The sequence below is a fragment of the Xyrauchen texanus genome, chromosome 23 (genome assembly GCF_025860055.1).
Source record: "Xyrauchen texanus isolate HMW12.3.18 chromosome 23, RBS_HiC_50CHRs, whole genome shotgun sequence".
NCBI lineage: Eukaryota > Metazoa > Chordata > Actinopteri > Cypriniformes > Catostomidae > Xyrauchen > Xyrauchen texanus.
The window spans coordinates 10,747,587-10,766,092 of NC_068298.1; the positions used below are offsets into that span (position 1 = coordinate 10,747,587).

An 18,506-nucleotide genomic window follows, 5' to 3' on the forward strand; every position below is an offset into this window, starting at 1 on the left:
TCCTCTAACAGCGCATATTCCTCCGATGATCGGCATCACCAGTAATGTTTGTCTAGGTCTAGCGTACAATAACAACAACTAAGCGGAAATGCGGAGTATTCGAGAGGATGTAGCTCACCATAATGGCGCGGCCCATCGAGAAGTCAGGAAAAAGGTGGATAAGCAAAATGGACATTGAAATATACCTGTATAAAGGTCATCGAATCGATATCAGAATTCAGTTGAATCAAGAGCTTGTGAATCGGAATCAAATTGATTTGGGAAATCTGTATCAATACCCAGCCCTAATTGTTAGGCAGGAAATGTGACAAAGATACCCCTAAATGCTGTCTAAGCTGTTTTGAGACAGCTATTAGTAGTTTAACTACACTTGTGCATACAAGATCCTGGACAAATCTGTAAGTAGAAATCTTTTCACCAGAAGATGACAAAATGTACTCTGTAAAATTACTAATGGGGTTGTATTTTTACTATTCCCCTATGCTGGATTACCTATACTTGGACCCCTGGAGATGAGAGAAGAGGCATGTATATGTAAAAATAATGCACAAGTTAAACATGCCTCATTTCTTGTTCAGTTCCAATCTTTTTGTGTAACTATACCCCCACACAGAATGTATCTTTCTCTTGATAGGAGGAAAGTTGATGGCTGCTTCATACTGGCTATTACTGAATCACTTTTATCGAGCCAGAGCCACTGACTGAAATCTCACCTCAGACACATTAAAATGCATTTTAAATGTTCATTTTGCCCAAATACAATCTTATATGCCTCATAAGTTGAAACAATTTGCTAACAGCCCTGCAAGCTATAGGACTATTTGAGGAATAGATATTACATTTGTGTTCATCATAAGGAGAGATTTTTTGATACCGCTTTTGTGTCAGTTCTGACAGTCACTGAACCAGATCCAGTGGTTAGAGAGTCTAGTCTTCACTTAAGTTGCATCTACAAATTACAGTGCATAGCCTAATGCGCAGATCTGATATTTTGACACATATCCAAGTTTTTCTTTTTTTTTGTCCAGACTATTTACTTTCACTTAAAGGGATACTTCACCCAAAAATGAAAATTCTCTCATGATTTACTCACCGTCCTGGCATCCTAGATGTGTATAACTTTCTTTCTTCTGCAGAACACAAATGAAGATATTTACATGAATATTTAAGCTTTGTTGGTCCTCACAATGCAAGTGAATGGGTCCCAAAGCTACAATTGAAGCTACCACTGATATGATAGATGTGGGTGAGAAGCATATCAATATTTATGTAAAAAAAAAATGTAGTCTTAAATTCACCACCAGAGTCATCTGGAGTACACTTATGTGGATTTTGGAGCTTCAAAATGTTGAGACCCAAACACTTGCATTGTATGGATCTACAGAGATTAGAAATTCTTCTAAAAATCTTCATTTGTATTCTGCAAATGATAAGAGAATTTTCCTTTTTGGATGAATTATTATTTTAAGTGAATGTAAACAGACTGGACAAAAAAATTGGATATGTGTCAAAATATCAGATCTGTGCAATACGCTATGCATTTTCCTTATGGAAAACCTAAGGATTCAACAATTCAGTTTCCAGTTCCACTTAACAATAATGATTCCTTAATGATTACATAATGATTCTTCTTGTAATTTTAAGGAAGAAAGAATGGACAATAATTGGAAATCTTTTTTTATTGCATTCACTGACCTCAGCAACATGTCAAATGATGAGATCATGTCAGATTTCAACAGAACAGTAATCTAAAATAAATTGTACTATACAATTATTGGGGGAAAAGTTACCTGTACACATTTATTGCCTCTAACAAAGTTTCTGTTTTTGTTTTTTCTCCTTGTGTTTAGTTTCTTTGTGAGACATGTTATGTGCCCCAGATCTGTGATAAAAAGTATAAAGGTGTCTTTATACTGGAAAAGTGGCATATAAGTGCAATGGATACCATGAAAAGGTGTTAACACATATTTGTATGTGCGGGAAACATCTGCTGCAAACTTGGTTCTCGTGCACATCAAACAGAAACTAAGTAAAACAAATAATCGTGTATTTTATAAATGTATTGCCAAGTTAAGCTGATCGTCATGTTTCAGATAGCTCTGTGTGTATTGCATTTTTTTCACAGTGTTCTGTCCACATCTGTCCTGAGTAAGAACCAGATTTTGATTCCCAACCCAATTAGGCATTTAATTAGCCCCCCATACTTTCAACCACATGCCTGCACTCCAAAAGTCCTGCTCTCCTAAAGCAGCTTCTACATTACTCAAATTGGTGTGTAAATGCTCCACTCATAGGCAAGTGCAGGTTTGCACAAAGGAGAGCATGATTTTACTAGTTTGCACAGTAAACACTGAAAACATGTATTTGGAGAAAAGAAACTAGTCCTACCAATTGCTTCGATACATTCATTGGATAATTCAACACGAGGACTCGAGTGCGTTATGGTTGTAGGGTGTTTTTGGAAATTTTTAATTAGTTAAAAAAAACCTCTCTGTATGCCTGGAAAGAATAAGGTAAAGATTTATAATTAACAAGTTATGAAACATTCAATATCTTGTCAACGTCTCGTCGTCTGTGAAAACCACTATGGTGTTAAATTGGACCTGTCATTGCAAAGAGAGACTTTATGTATGTGCAGATTGCACGGTAATCATTTGCTGATGCTTCTAATGGTCAGTGGCAATGGGGTCAAAGTTGAAATTGTTTGAACTTTGAGCGCCGGGGCAACGCTGACGCTTAAAGGCTTCACTCCATAGACTACAATACATTTGAGTCATGTGGAAGCCGCTGAAGGCATGTCAGCCAAAGCGATGCCAGCAAAACCCAACAAATGACAGGCAGAGAGCTTTCTCTGATTGGCTTAAAAAAGCATGGTGCTGCTCCCTGACTCCTTTACAGAGCCTAGGGCTGTCACAGTGACAGGTGAGATTTCTCAGGAAATCGATTTTACTGTTAGTAGTAGGGACAATTTCTGGGTGGTTTTCCAATAAAAATGGCTCGCAACAGCTTTAAGACAAAAGCAACTGTGTTTAGGTCCATATCCAGCTAAGACGCACGCACTAGGCAGACAAAAGCACTATCAATGTTGTTATTTGGCTTTGTAGCAGTAGGCTGGTCTGCACAAGTGTTTAGCATAAATACCACTGAATATGACATTATTTGCAAATGTTTGTTCCTTGAAATATCTCAAGGGGTTGACAGAACATCCAAAGAATGCAATAGATTAATACATCCTAAGCTCTGTATACAGCATCTGTGGCATGATGGTATGGTTACCACATTTACTTTGATTCCATGTTTGCATTTTCATTTATTTCAATTAACTTTTCGCTTTCAGATGTTTAGAGGTTTTATGGTGTTCTTTATTTGAGTTAAAAAAAGGAAACATCTGAAAAAAGGGGATATTTAGGTCTGGCCAGCCTGAGACTTTGGGGCAATGATGACTGTGACAAATGTCAAGAGGTTAGTGTTCATTACCACTTTGTGGACAAAGAGGTCAAAGAGGAAGTGACAGGTGGCTCTGGGTCATAATGCTGTTTGAGGAAGATTGTGTGTCCACAAGACCTGTCAGGGCATAGATGATTTATCAACTGACCACATTACAAGAAAGCAGTTTTTACTAAATCCTGCCTAGACACGGAAGCTTTTTGATTGTTAAAGACTGGACTCATGATATCATTATTTAATTAGCATGTTTCCAGAATGATGCCTCTCTCTATTAATTTGTGAATCAAAGCAATTGTGAGCCAAAGTGATGAAAGAGAGCACTCATATCTTTCATTTCAATTATAGATCTAAGTGAAACCTGTGATTGAAATTCTGAAACAAAAATAAAATATTAAGGATGCACAGGATGGGGTGATTAATTGATATTTGACATGTTTTTTGTATTTTATCATTTAGTTTGAGAGGTATAATTAGCATACTTCTAAAGAGGTTGTCACCGTATAATTGTACTTAATGGATTGAATCACAGATTCTCATCACATGATACTGTCTTTCACTATTAAAAAATAAAAATGATGTCATTTAGTCACCCACAGGGATATGAGTGGCTTTCAAATTGCAGGAATTTTAAAGGATTGGAAAGATTTACTTTCCTTTTTTTGAACACCAAACATAATTTTGCATAATGTCCTGGCTGCTTATTTCCATACAGTGAAAGTTAATAGAAATGAGATCTGTCAAGCTCCATAAATGACAATAAATAAATAAATCAAATAAAAATGCAACTCGGAACATAATCATTTGTTAATCGCTGAAAAATGTTCATTCCCCTGTGCCTCTCAATATGGTCCAAGTCCCTTTTAACATAGCATTCATCTTGGGAATGCTCCTGGGCAGTTATTTTCTGTGGATACAAGCAGCAGGAAAGTACAGCTCCTATCTACTTTAATGAGAAAAGACATGAAATCTCCAAACGATTGGTCAAAATTTCGATCAAAGAACACATTTCAAATCAGCAGTAAATTCTGTCAACAATATAATTTTTCAGCCTGGTCCAGCTAATCCGCATGCACGTTTTCAAGTTGATTAAAAACGTGCATCCCTGTAAGACGGGACTTCCTTTTCTACATCCGCCATGTTGGGTGTTCCATTTTCTCCCGTTCATTTTAATAATACAAGTGCTCCATTTCAGGCTAAATAGGCTTTGACTCAGTTCACATTCTATTATATGCTGGTTTGAAGTCAGTGAATGTATTTAATTAATTTATTGCCAAGGTTAGATTTCCTTCTCCAAAGCCTTTACTATGCTGATGGAAATTGCATTGCAGTTTGCTAGACCTTTCTGCCATTTTTCCAATGAAATGTGCCATTTCACACTTTTTTCTCTCTCTGTTTTTATATATTTTTTTTTTAATACAAACGTTTGAATCATATTGAGATGACTCGATGTCCCTTAAAGTGCAGAATGGAGCTAAGCATGTATTGTTTTCTTAACAGGGCCACGTCGCTGAGAGATTGTTGGTCCACATCCAAAGTCTTATTAACACATGATGTTCAAGGACTACAGATCTGGCCGAGCTGTTGGTAAGTTGATTTACATTATGCTGATGGAAGTTCTGTATCGGGTCGATGTGCCATCAGAGACCCTTTAAGCTTCTCATTCACAGGCAGATTGTAGGTCTCACAGCAGAAAAAGTATTTGTTGGCAAGATCTCCGCCGCACACCTGATAAGGCCGTCAGTGTCCTGTGAGAGGCAGCTCCTCAGTAATAAGAGGTTTGCCATGTTTCTTCTGGATTTCTTTGGCATTTATTATGTCATGAACAGGTGGAAACCTATTCTGGAGCGCCTCCACCTCTTTTCAGGTACTGTTTGTGTTTTCTAAATGGCAGGAAGGTTTATTCAAAGCGCACCAGCACCTTTTATCAAATTCTGGGAGATTAAACTGAAAGGTGAGGCTCATACTGCTTCAGATGTGCTTTAGTGTAAGCCAAGAGAAAAATACAGGGTTTTGTCTGTTATTAGAGTATTATAAATAACCCAAATGTTGATGCCAGTAAACTGAAAACTAGTCCATTTCATAGGATAAACCACAAAAACAAAAGAAGGCCTTGTGTAGGAAATGCCAGGTGGCCAGATGGATACTCTGTTTAATCTCTTGAGGAAACCTTGGTTGAACTCTTTTTATTTTATTTTATTTTTTATTTTTTTTTAGGCTACTCTGTGAGATAAAAGTTTTTCATTCTAATTTTTTGATCAGTTTTGTGTTAGGTTTACTGTGCATTCATGAAGTATTCAGACCCTTTCATTTTTTTCACATTTTGTTATGTTGCAGCCTTATGCTAAAATGCTTTAAATTATAAAAAAAAAAATCACACCAATATACACTCCATATCGTGTTATTATAAAGCAAAAACCAGATTTTTGGTAAATGCTAATTTATTACAATTATAAAACTGAAATATCTCATTGACATACGCATTCAGACCCTTTGTTATGACACTTGAAATTTAGCTCAGGTGCATCCCATTTTTCTGGATCATCTTTGAGATGTTTCTACACTTTAATTGGAGTTAACCTGTGGCTAAATCAATTGATTGGACATGATTTGGAAAGGCACACACGTCTATATAAGGTCTCACAGCTGAAAATGCATATCAGAGCAAAACCCAAGTCATGAGGTCAAAGAAACTGCCTGCAGAGCTCACAGACAGGATCGAGGCTCTGATCTGGGGAACGCTACAAAATAATTGAAGCTGCAATTGCACGGTGGCCTCAATAATCCATAAAGTTTGGAAGTTTCCTAGAGTTGTTGGGGAGAAGATAAGAGAGGTGACCAAGAACCAGATGGTCACTCTAGTTGAGCTCCAGAGATCATTTGTGTATATGGGAGAAACTTGCAGAAGGACAACCTTCACTGCAACACTCCACCGATCTGGGCTTTATGGCAAAGTGGTCAGAATGAAGCCTCTCCTCAGTGCAAAACACTTGAAAGCCTGCTTTCCTGCTGTGAGAAACAAGAAATGAAGATTGAACTGTTTGGCCTCAATTTCAAGCGTCATATCTGGAGGAAACCAGGCACTGCTCATCACCTGTGCAATACCATCCCAACGGTGAAGCAATGTGGTGGTAGCATCATGCAGTGGGGGTGTTTTTCAGCGGTAGGGACTTGGGGAATGGACAGGGTTGAAGGAAAGCTAAACGTAGGAAAATACAGAGATGTCCTTAATGAAAACCTGGTCCAGAGCACTCAGGACCTCAGACTAGGCCGAAGGTTCACCCCCAACAGGACAATGACCCTAAGCACACAGCCAAGACAATGCAGGAGTGGTTTAGGTGCAACTGTGTAAATGCCCTTGAGTGGCCCAGCCAGAACCCGGACTTGATCCCAGGCATCTCTGGAGAGACCTGAAAATGGCTGTCCACTGACGGTCCCTATCCAACCTGACATTGAGAGGATCTGCAGAAAAGAATGGCAGAAAATCCCCAAATCCAGGTGTGCAAAGTTTGTCGCATTATACCCAAAAAGACTTGAGGCTGTAATAGCTGCCAAAGGTGCTTCAACTAAGTACTGAGTTAAGGGTCTGAATACTTATGTCAGTGTGATATTTAAGCTTTTTTCTTTTTAATTCATTTTTCAAAGTTATCAAAAATCAGTTTTTTGCTTTGTCTTTATGGTGCATGGAGATGAGAAAAAAATTATTTAAAGCATTTTAGCATAAGGCTGCAACAACAAAATGTGAAAAAATAAATAAAAGGGGTCAGAATACGTTATGAATGTACTGTATAAATAATCAGCAAGAGCACAATTTCTTACTGACTATCTGTTATTTCTTCAAATTCAAATATTTCTTAGATCAATTTTGAGACATGACATTCAGCTTGATGGACAGGTCTTCAGTCCAAAAGTGAGTTCTCACTTTTGAGAATGAGTGTTAGAAATCAAATCCCGACAGGAGAATTGAGCTGTGTGACTGTGAGGGAAAGAAAGTCTTACATTTCATGAATGAGGAGCGTGTGGAAGATGAGTGTGTCCTATCTTATTAGACTCTGGGTGGGCTGTGCAGGTTGGCTGGCTCATGTTGAATTTAGAGGCAGGTGTCTGGGCTGTTACAGCGCTCTGCCCTCCCCACAGGTGGCTGGTTTACACCACACTGTCCTACTGCAGCTGTACAGGGGCAGATTGCCTCATTTACACAGGTGTTTTTCTTCCATGTTCCCCTTACCTAGCCCAACGCACAGAGACAGAACTGACTGATGACTTCCTCTTTTCCAATAATTAAGAACAGCCGAACTGATCCAGCAATGTTTTTTTTTTTCAGTACTTTCTCAAGGTGATGCCAAAGTCACAACATGCTACGAGCTAAAAGAACTGATGCAAATTAAGTTACGCGTTTGACTGATATTGTAACCCGGACACACACACACAAGATGAGACAGTCACAATGTCGGATGAAAACTGCTTTATTAAATAAAAGCAGTCCAGGCAAAAGTACAAACAAGGGGCAACTCCAGTGAAGAGTAGTCGTGGGAAGCGTAGGGTCAGAAGCCGGGGAATCAAAGAGATAACAAGGGGGGAAAATCCAATGAGGGAGGTGAACGATAGCGGGGAAAACAGTTAACCACTAGGGCGAGGAACAAGACGAGACTAGCGGGAACGAAGACAGGGGGACGAGAGGAATGGGGGGCTGGCAAGCTAAGAGGAAACGAATCAGTGGGGAGGTTAAAACTAGACGAGACTAGCAGGGGCAAAACTAGACGAGACTAGCGGGGGTCAAAACACGGGAATCTAAATACAATAACCAACACCCGTGAAACGGAAGTGCTGGGTATTTATAGGGGAAGGTGCAGGTGTAACTAATGTGTGGGGATCGGAAGCGCGTGAGTGCAGGTGAAACTAATGTGTGGGGATTGGAAGCGCGTGAGTGCAGGTGGTCATAATGTTCAGGCTGATGCGCGTGAGAAGCGAGCATGAGTCAGAGGGGGGAGATAGTTTACGAGCGAGAGCTCGTAATAGCAAAACCGGGCGTGGAAGCCTGAGGGAGGAAAAAGAGCGTACGAGCTCAAGGGGGCGGAGCGAGGGAGCGGGAAGCGAGCACGCTCGCGGAGTGTATGTGTGCGTGCTCGAGGAAGCGGAGATGGGGCAGAGGAAAGGGGTTCGTGACAGATATAGGATTTTCAATGGTGGATGCAGATATCTAGATTAGCTACTTTATATTGACGGTATAATGATTATATATCACTAATTCAGTTTAATAATGGCAAATTAGATTACTCAAAATGTAAAAAAACAAAAAGAAACTAAATTAAAAGTGGCACTATCCATGGACAAGGCTGTTGCTAGATTTTGGATCTGATGCAAGGGAACACTGTTATTAGGCCAAGTGGGTTTTGCTATCAGGCAAAAATGACCAAATGTATGCCAATTATTTGACCAATATATCAATGTATTACTAATTAACTACTAGAAATGTATTTAATCATTATTTGATAGGGTTGATACAATACAAACATTTCAGTAGTCAATACCAACACCATTGTAATTTCATGATTCTCAATACCAATTTTGACACCCCAACAAACTAGTGTATAATAGTAAATAGTGACTGAGGCTAACATGCTGCCTAACATCTCCTTTTGTTTTCCATGAAAAAGAGAAAATCATATAGTTAGAAAAGACGCAAGAGTGAGAAAATGTCAGAAATTTCACTTTTGGGCAAACTATCCTTTTAACAAATGAAAGCAATGCTGTGCAGCCTTCTAAAAAAATAAACATTGATTGAGGTTTTTCAAAGTAATTATTCAAGTGATCAGTCAATTAAAAAGAACAAAGAGATACATTTCAGCAGTGAATGGTTTTCATTTTCTCTTGTCAGTATTGTTGTTGAATAATAGACATATAATTGCACTTAATCAATTCTGTATTTGTACGCTAATTTGAATGAAAAGCAGAAGCCTTCAAATGCTCATTTTGTGTATGTGTGTGTGCTATGTGAACAGCGGCTGTGCCACGTGGTAGTGCATGCACTTCATCAAAATGCTCATCTTGACTAGATATTACACAAGCAGTTATATCATAAGAAAATGTAAGCAGGCAGGAAAATCAAAAATCATATTTGTCTCAAAATATAGTGTTAAGAGAGGTAACACTTTACAGTGAAGTTCCATTTGTTAAGATTAGTTAATAACATTAGTTAACATGAGCTAACAATACAGAATCATTTTACAGCATTCATTAATCTTAGTTAATGTTCATTTTAACATACTAATGCATTTTTAAATCAAAAGCTGTATGTGTTAACTAACATGAACAAGCAACGAACAGTTGTATTTTTATTAAATAACATGAACTAAAGTACTGTATATTGTTAATTGTTTCATTTGTCCATTATACATAATGCATTAACTAATGTTAACGAACGGAACCTCATTGTTAAGTGTTACAATTACACTGTAAGGCCTAATTTACAGATTTGATATTTTGATACAAATATGATTTTTGATTTTCCTGCCTGTTTACATTTTCTTATGATATAACTGATTGTGTAATATCTAGTCAAGATGAGCATTTTTTTATGACGTGCATGCACTACCACGAGGCACAACCGCTGTTCACATAGCGCACACACATACACAAATGAGCATTCGAAGGCTTCTGCCTTTCATTCAAATTAGCGTACGAATACAGAATTGAGTAAGTGCAACAGATACTGTAGAAAGACTGGTGTTGTTACATATTGTAGGATCGACTTGGTACCGAAATACTGGATCTTGTGAAAACCTATAAATTTGTTTTAAGAAAACATAGGTTAATTTAGCTTGTCAGAAAATACAGAGCTTAGCCTGTAAGTGATACAAGTTTGAATCCGGCTTGTGACATTTCTTAATCTTGCTTTCTTTCTGTCTACCCCATAATTCCTGTCCCCTCTCTACTCTCTTATAAATATACATTTTTAGAGGAGAAAAATGAATGTAAATATGAATTTGGTTAAAATTTCAGACTGATTGCATTCAAAAAGCTAAGTCTGGTTGGACCGCATTTGACTGCATTCACTCTAAGTAAAAGAGGACACTTTAATCAAAATTGCACATCAAAATCCTTTTGAGGGAAACCAAGCTAGTGAAATTGAATCCTTGTTGGAGCAATTTGTGCAATTCCACCTAGTTATCTGCACAGGGGGTTCTGGAAACTTATGAAGAACTTTACGGCCCTCAAACAAATATATTACGAATTCAGTAGACAAGATTGACTGTGAGCCGAATGCACATAGGGTGGCTTGCCTCTCTTTCAATTGACTCTGTTGCCCTTCATTTTAAATGGCCTTGTTGCTGTTGCCTCAAACTTATGGAGATACTAGAGGCTAGAGAGTTCAGCTTTACACCTAGTTAATTGGTTTTGCGTGAGAAGTTGCAAACTTGTTTTGCTCATGGTGTGAGGTGTTCTGAGATGTTTTGGCTACTGTCAGAGTGAATAAGTTAGTGAATTAGTCACCTTAGTTAGTCTTATTAAATTATTTGTATAAATTAACAGATGCATGAAGACTCTAAAGTGACCATTTTCAGTTTTCTTTTGCATTATTGAAGGCCTACAATTATTTGAGTTCTTTTTTTATATTAAAGTCTGATTTCATGAGACTTCATGAGTGTGGAAAGTTCACAAAAACAACATCTGAGTCAGCCTTTAATTTGCCTCATAAAATATGAGTTAAGCCTGCCTGGTATTAAAGTGGCCAAAATACCAAATGGCACAGAATTGCAGTCCTGTTTGCCAATATGCCAAAGTTAAAATGTTAAAATTTTAAAACTTGCTATTACCACAAATCCTCTTCAGCAAATAGGAACACAGTGTCCTTGAATCCTTGAACGATAATATGAGAATTCCCCCTGTTGTTCAGTTGCAGCTACAGATAGGTTAACATGGATCATTGTAACTTTTAGCTATTCTAATTTATCCATATTCATTGGTCAGTTAGATCTTATGCAGTGTTAGAAAACTGACGTTCGCTTATCTTCTACACCACTGCCCCACCACATACGATTTACCACATCACCTGCTGCTAGTAGCTTAAGTGGAATACATTTCCCTCCCAGACATAATACATTTATCTGCAGGATTAATTTTAAGGATTGTCAAACGAGACCCCTGAAGAGTGGGGGTAGCTGAATGACTCTAAACTGACAATTTGCCTTAATTCAGTCAATGTAATTGTCATCAGTGCTGCTGAAAATTACATTAGAAAAACTCCTATACTTCTGTCATCATTTCTCACCCTCATGTCATTCCAAACCCATATGGCTCCCTTTCTTCTGCATAACTTAAAAAGGAGGAATTTTAAAGGATGTCCACTATGGTGTCATACATGACGGAAACGTGATCACAGTGGCTTACGCTTAAACTTAAGCACAAGCATAAAAAGTGCAAGTTCTTAAAGTAATAACACAAGTTCTTGCGTGAACATGTGAACAAGCTTCTTTATATGCACCCATGAACATGCAAAGGAGGGCAGTGGCAGATGTCCAGAAGATTTTCACTATAAAATAGCTAATATTTCTTACTTGTTAACTTTTATGATACTTTTGGGTCCTTTTTTTATTATTTTATCCCCTTTTCTCCCCAATTTTGGAATGCCCAATTCCCACTACTTTCTAGGTCCTTGTGGTGGTGCAGTTGCTCACCTCAATCCGGGTGGCAGTGAACAAGTCTCTGTTCCCTCCGCTTCTTAATCCACGCATCTTATCACGTGGCTCGCTGTGCATGACACCAATGAGGCTTACAGCATGTGGAGGCTCATGCTACTCTACGCGATCCACGCATAACTTACCACACGCCGCATTGAGATAAAGAACCACTTAATCACAACCACGAAGAGGTTACCCCATGTTACTCTACCCTCCCTAGCAACCGGGCCAATTTGGTTGCTTAGTAGACCTGACTGGATTCACTCAGCACACCCTGGATTCAAACTCACGACTCCAGGGGTGGTAGTCAGCGTCAATACTCGCTGAGGTAACCAGGCCCCCCTTTTTTAAGTTGTAAAGTGAGTCACTATCAACTGTCATTGTATGGAAATCAGTGAACGGGACCTACTTTAAAATTATTCATTTGTGTTCTGCAGAGAAAAGAAAGTCATATGGGTTTGTAACAACATGAGGGTGTGTAAATTATGACAAATTATTTTCATTTAGAAGTGTTTCTTTTATTTTTAATGGTGAACTTTTTTATGAAATAACTACTCTAATCCATACCTGCCAACACTCCCAATTTTACTGGATTTGTCCTGATATTCCACCCCTCCTACCGCTGTACTCCGATTTACAATTTCTCCCGATACATTTACGATTTTCTGCATCCACACTTTGCTCATACATGATCGTTCCTTATTTCAATCTGAAATTATGCATCCCATATCAAATCAATACAGGACGCAATTTATCCCATAAGCTGGTCAGATGTTGTCACGTTAAAATCGTTCCAGATCGTTAATTTAACATTGATATAACTTGGATTTTTTTTATACAGTGGTTATGGGGTCATCGGAAAAGTCCAAACATTGTGCTAAAATGTGCTAATACTGTGGAAGATGTGGTATGGGACCCTCTGAAAGGTCAACATTTTGTTCTAAACCTATGGATTTTTTTTTATTGAAAAACAGAAAGTTCAATATAAATGTTCAATAAGATGTTTTTATTGCTAAAACGGTGAAGGATATGGTAAGGCACCATCTAAATACGTGGTACATTTCTTGGTATCCATCTTCAATGTAGTATTACTGACCGGTACTGTCGCTCCCTATATGTATATTATGCAGTCTACATGGTGCACCTACTCCCTACGGGGGCACCATCTTACTCTTACCCTAGGGTGCTGCTGTTCCTTGCACCACGACACAAGTGATAGTTATGGTGGTAATGTTTTTAATGGTAAAACTTATAAAACTGTACTATCTCAGTTAATTGTGCTCCTTTATTTGTGTTTTGTATGGTTTCTGTCTGTGGAATTCTCCTGAACTTCATTGAATTCCTCATTTCTGTCTCCTTTTCAAGGTCTTTTCCATTTTTTTATATTTACTTGCAACACTACTTGCTACTCTTGCTCAAAATGAGTTGGCCCAAATGATTGGGCCGAATTCCAATAGCTTTGGGATTTTAATTGCTTTTATGACTCATGACTGATTGGGCCTGAGCTTTTCTTGTATTTATTGCAGTGGCATTTTCCCATCTTTTACCCCATTTTTTTTCCCATTGAAATTAAGGCAGTCTGTAATGTACAGAGAATTAGGGCTTCCTTTGAATTCAACCAGTAAGACTTATCAAGAATACTGGACCTTAATATAAATGTGCTGCACTCATGACTAGAAACTAAGTAGTTTGCTTTCATCTGATGCAATATTAAGTTCAATTATGTTTTCACTGCCTGGCCAAAAGAAAGTCGCTGTTTGGATTTAAATAAGCAGATACTTTAGAGCTTATGATTGGACAATTATTGCAATGATTAATATGTTTTAGCTCGCAACAATTATTTTAACTCTGACTGATGCAGTGTGTCGTGGTTGTGGAAAAGATGTAGTTGTGTTTCAGAAGGGGATGATTATTGGCCTGCATCAAGCAAAGAAAACACCAAAAGGACTAAATCACTGGAACTGGGTTAAGAACTGTCCAGTGCATTATTAAAACATGGAAGGATAGTGGTGAACCATCAGTTTCTTGGAAGAAATGTAGTCGGGAAAGAAATCTTGAATGATCATGATCGGAGATCACTAAACGCTTGGTAAAGTCATATCGTAAAAAAATCGATGGTAGAAATCATGGCTGTATTTAATAGTGAAAGTAAGAGCATTTCCACATGCACAATGCAATGAGAACTTACATGAGTAAGTTTCTTGTGGCCACAAGAAAGCCACCTGTTAGTGAGGCTAATTGGAAAAAAAACAACGACTTCAGTTTGCTAAGGATTATAAAGATTGGATTGTAGAGCAATGGAAAAAGGTCATGTGGTCTGATGAGTACAGATTTACTCTATTCCAATGCGATGGGCATGTCAGGGTAAGAAAGCGCATGAAGCGATGCACCCATCTTGCATAGTGCCCACTGTAAAAGCCTCTGGAGGCAGTGTTATGATCTGGGGTTGCTTCAAATGGTCAGGTCTAGGCTCAGCAATGTTATGCGACAGTAAAATAAAGTCAGCTGACTATCTGAATGTACTGAATGACCAGTTCATTTTGCTCTAAAGTTGCTCTAAAGAAGTAATTAATTACTAACTACTAATTAAATCTTTTACAGTGTAATTATATTACTGTTCTAATTACTCTCCATGAAAAGTAACTGCATTACTTATTATTAATTGCTTTCTAAAACCCTTATCAACCTCGACCAGATGAAAACTACAAGGATAGCCATGAAATTGTTCTTTTAATTCTTTTAAACAAATTAAATAAAATCAACTGGCCTAAGAATTTAAGGGGGCTGCATTAAATTAGAAAGCATACATTTTAATACTAGACATTACATTTCTATTTTAAATTCACTATTGTCAAAACTATGCCATGACAAATACGCAGCGTAATCAAAGCTAAAGGCGGTCCAACAAAATATTAGAGTATGCTACTTTTTTGGGGGCCAAGCACTTGTATGTTAGTGCTCATAAAGTAAGCAACTTGCTTGAAAGCACATCTTTGTTTGAAATCAGGATGAAAAGGTGTAGAATGAGTCGCTCGTGGCATAAATTAACAAGAGCTTTTATTCATTCTCTATGAGGTGAGAGAATTCATTTGATGCTGCCTTAAGGAAGTTTGGCCTGTTTTTTGTGTTCACTGTATAAAAATATCAACACCATATGTGTGACAAACAGGATATGAGTTGTAAATGAACAAAAGGAATCCAGTCTGTAATAAGCAGGACACAGCCGACACTTGTAAAGACCAAACTAAAACATCTTCTCACAAGTGACAATGAAACTGATTAATGAAAATTAGATGTTGGGGATGAAAATGCATGTTCATACATTTGTTGTTAGCCAAGGGAAAATCACTGCAGAAAAGGTGAATCATCTGTCAAACACCTACAGCTCTATTACCAACAAATCCAGCTGGCAGCTGGGGGAACATGGTGTGATCCATGCTTTTCTCTTTACTAAACTCTGACATAAAAAGAAAGGCTAGATACTATCAAAATATTAGTGGTGATTGTACCTGTATGCAGGAGGTTAATATATGATGTGGTGTGTTTTGAAATTTGGAGGGGGAAATGTCTGTTCGATTAGAGTAAATCAAAAGAAAGTGCACTGCTCAGACAGACTTTGATTTCCCTTATTGGGCTAATTTAGAGAAAGACATGCTTGAAAGCTCTTATTTTAAACCTATTCTGAAAGGAACTGTTGTTTTTCTACTTAGGCTTAATATCATATTATAGAAACTTATCAAAGTCCACATTTTAAGTGCTTCTAATGTGTCAATTTGATGCTGTGATATGTAATTGCCTTGCAGTAGAAATTACTCAGGCTTTTTGTATGAAGAAAGGAATATCTGCCTAACCAAAACAGAGCCATGCCACATTTATTTCTGTAATTGCGTGAACATTTTTCAAAATGAGCGTTGAAAACATAAAATGTAATTTTGCTCTGAAAAATCAGCTTGACAGCTATTTGGATCCCCTTTAGGCTCTGAATATTCAGAGTTGCCAATTTTTAAGAATGGCAAAGTAAACGGTTAATAGTAAAAATATCAGTGCACTTTAAAAGAATTTCAAAGGATACCAGCCCTTGCCCAAACATATGTGAAGACCAGTGTCAACACATGCCAAACGAAGGCATAAGGCACTTTCGTGGATGATTGGGTGGTGTGTCAAAATAAGCTAATTATATTTACATTCAACATCAAATTATATAAATATACTCCTACAGATTACACTTGAGTTACTGTAGTTTTTAAAAAGCCCACTACATTCTTGATTTTGCTTAATTATGCTAAGTGTTGATTCGTTCTTTTCCACATGGGTGCTGGGCGGCAGAGCGTTTATCAGGTTTGTGAAAATCACAGCAGCTGTAGCAGGCCACAGTTTCCACCCACACTCTTATCGCCCTTTTATGAGACCATTGTAATGTCAAATGCTGCGCTCACAGCGTTAGTCTCCACTGCTCTCCTAACCATGATACATAGCAGAACTGTAAATTCCTCCAGAATGTGTCAAGACATCTGTTAAATGTTTCTGACTCCCTTAGCTATGAAAGTAACCCTGGTTATGCCACACAGCTCAAGCTTGAGATACTTAGCTGCAATCATGGAGGTGTTAAAGTTAATCTCGGATTCCAGCAAAGCCACTATTAACCTCTCCTGGACTCTTAGCAAACTGCCTGTCATATTTGATGCTTGAACCTTGTTGCACTTAAATTGTTTTGTGAAAATTGAAAATCTCACATAAGGAGAACAGGCTCAGGTGTTATTCAATTGTTATGCTCTGGTCATGCAGCATTGCTGTGGAGTTTTCAAGATTAAATGTTAGTCTTTGGCTTTTTTTGTCTTAAGACAGCTTTTCTCAGTAACATTGTCAATTTGGAAAGGTGCTTTATATGATCACTTTTGAATGTGTTTTTTTTTCATTGTCACTGTCACGCCATTGTATAATGTAAATGTATACAACATTAACATTTAGATTATCAAAGATTCAAATTGTCAGGTTTCAAATACGAACATACATGAAGCGCACAATGTAAGTATGTTTGAACACCAAGTTTCAGCAGCTTGAGTTCATTGACAAAAATGATTCACGCAAAGAAAACTGAAGAGCAGATTAGTTTATTTTAGTTCAGTTTCTCATTCCAAAACCAGCCCTCCATAAAAAATTGAGAGCAAAAGAGCAGCACTGTTTGTTCCTGTCGCTGTCAAATTCAACAGTGGCACAATAGCGCCCTCAACTGACAAACTATCAAAGCCTCATAGTTATCTGCTTCAAATACAACACTATGAGAACGAGCAAAATGATTGACAGGTATAAATCTCAGGATATTTATATAATTAATATATTTAAAGGATTTCAATACAAGTTAAGCTCAATCAGCAGCATTTGTGGCATAATGTTGATTACCATAAAATTAATTTAGATTTGTCCCTCTTTTTCTTTAAAAAAAAGAAAAATCTAGGTTACAGTGAGGCACTTACAATTGAAGTGAATGGGTACAATTAGTAGAGGGTTTAAAGGCAGAAATGTGAAGCTTATAATTTTATAAAACCACTTGCATGAATTCTATTGTTAAATCTCATGTATTATTTGAGCTGTGAAGTTGTAAAAATTTTGATTTAAACAACTTTACAGCTCAAATAATACATATGTTTTTACAGAATAATGAATTCATGTGCTTTTATAAAATTTACATTACTGCCTTTAAACCTTTTAAAAATTGGCTCCATTGACCTCCATTGTAAGTGCCTCACTGTAAACCAGTCATTTTTTTAAGAAAAGGAGGGGGACAAGTCTAAATATATGTTTGTGGTAATCAACATTATGCCACAAATGCTGTCGTTTGAGTTTAACTTGTATAGAACAAGGATTATCCATTTAAATTCTCCTCAAATGTTCTTCCACTGATGCTTGAATATGTGTTTCTTCTGACAGAATGGCAGATCGGTTTAGTGGATTCCTTATCTGCCAGTGGGAATGGCTATGCTTCTGCATAATTTAAAAGCATTAGGGGTTTCACTGGAAAGCCTGTTATAGTTTATGGCAATTAGCCCTTAGGTTTATCTGTTGCTCTGCTCCCTCTACTGGTACATATCTTGGTACAAGTCTTTCTAGCAAGTCAGTCCACTTCCTTCCATCTATGGAATGCTTTCGGGAGGCTATTTGCAGTAATGCCAGTGCAGCTCCCAGGGGACTAGACATAGGGAGCACTGGGCATTTTCCTGGTGGGCTGCTGTGTAATTTGGGCCGGCCCTTGCTGCGCAAGTACCGGCCTGTCTTACAGGCGATATAGGCAGCCGTCCTGGGCTCCAACATGCTTTTCACTTTTTATCAAGAATAATCTGGTGAAGGAATTAAAACACTGCAGATATAAAACTCAACAAACTC

At 37.7% G+C, this 18,506-nt stretch overlaps 1 protein-coding gene across 2 annotated transcripts in view; it reads left to right on the forward strand.

Moving 5' to 3' along the window:
* Positions 1-18,506, forward strand: part of LOC127663308 (ecto-NOX disulfide-thiol exchanger 2-like) — a 239,206-nt gene that overhangs the window by 48,472 nt on the left and 172,228 nt on the right. For both annotated transcript variants that reach the window (XM_052154829.1, XM_052154831.1), the window contains exon 2: positions 4,945-5,031. In XM_052154829.1, the coding sequence (XP_052010789.1) occupies positions 4,995-5,031 (37 nt within the window). In that variant the 5' untranslated portion in view covers positions 4,945-4,994. The remainder of the gene's footprint in view (positions 1-4,944; positions 5,032-18,506) is intronic.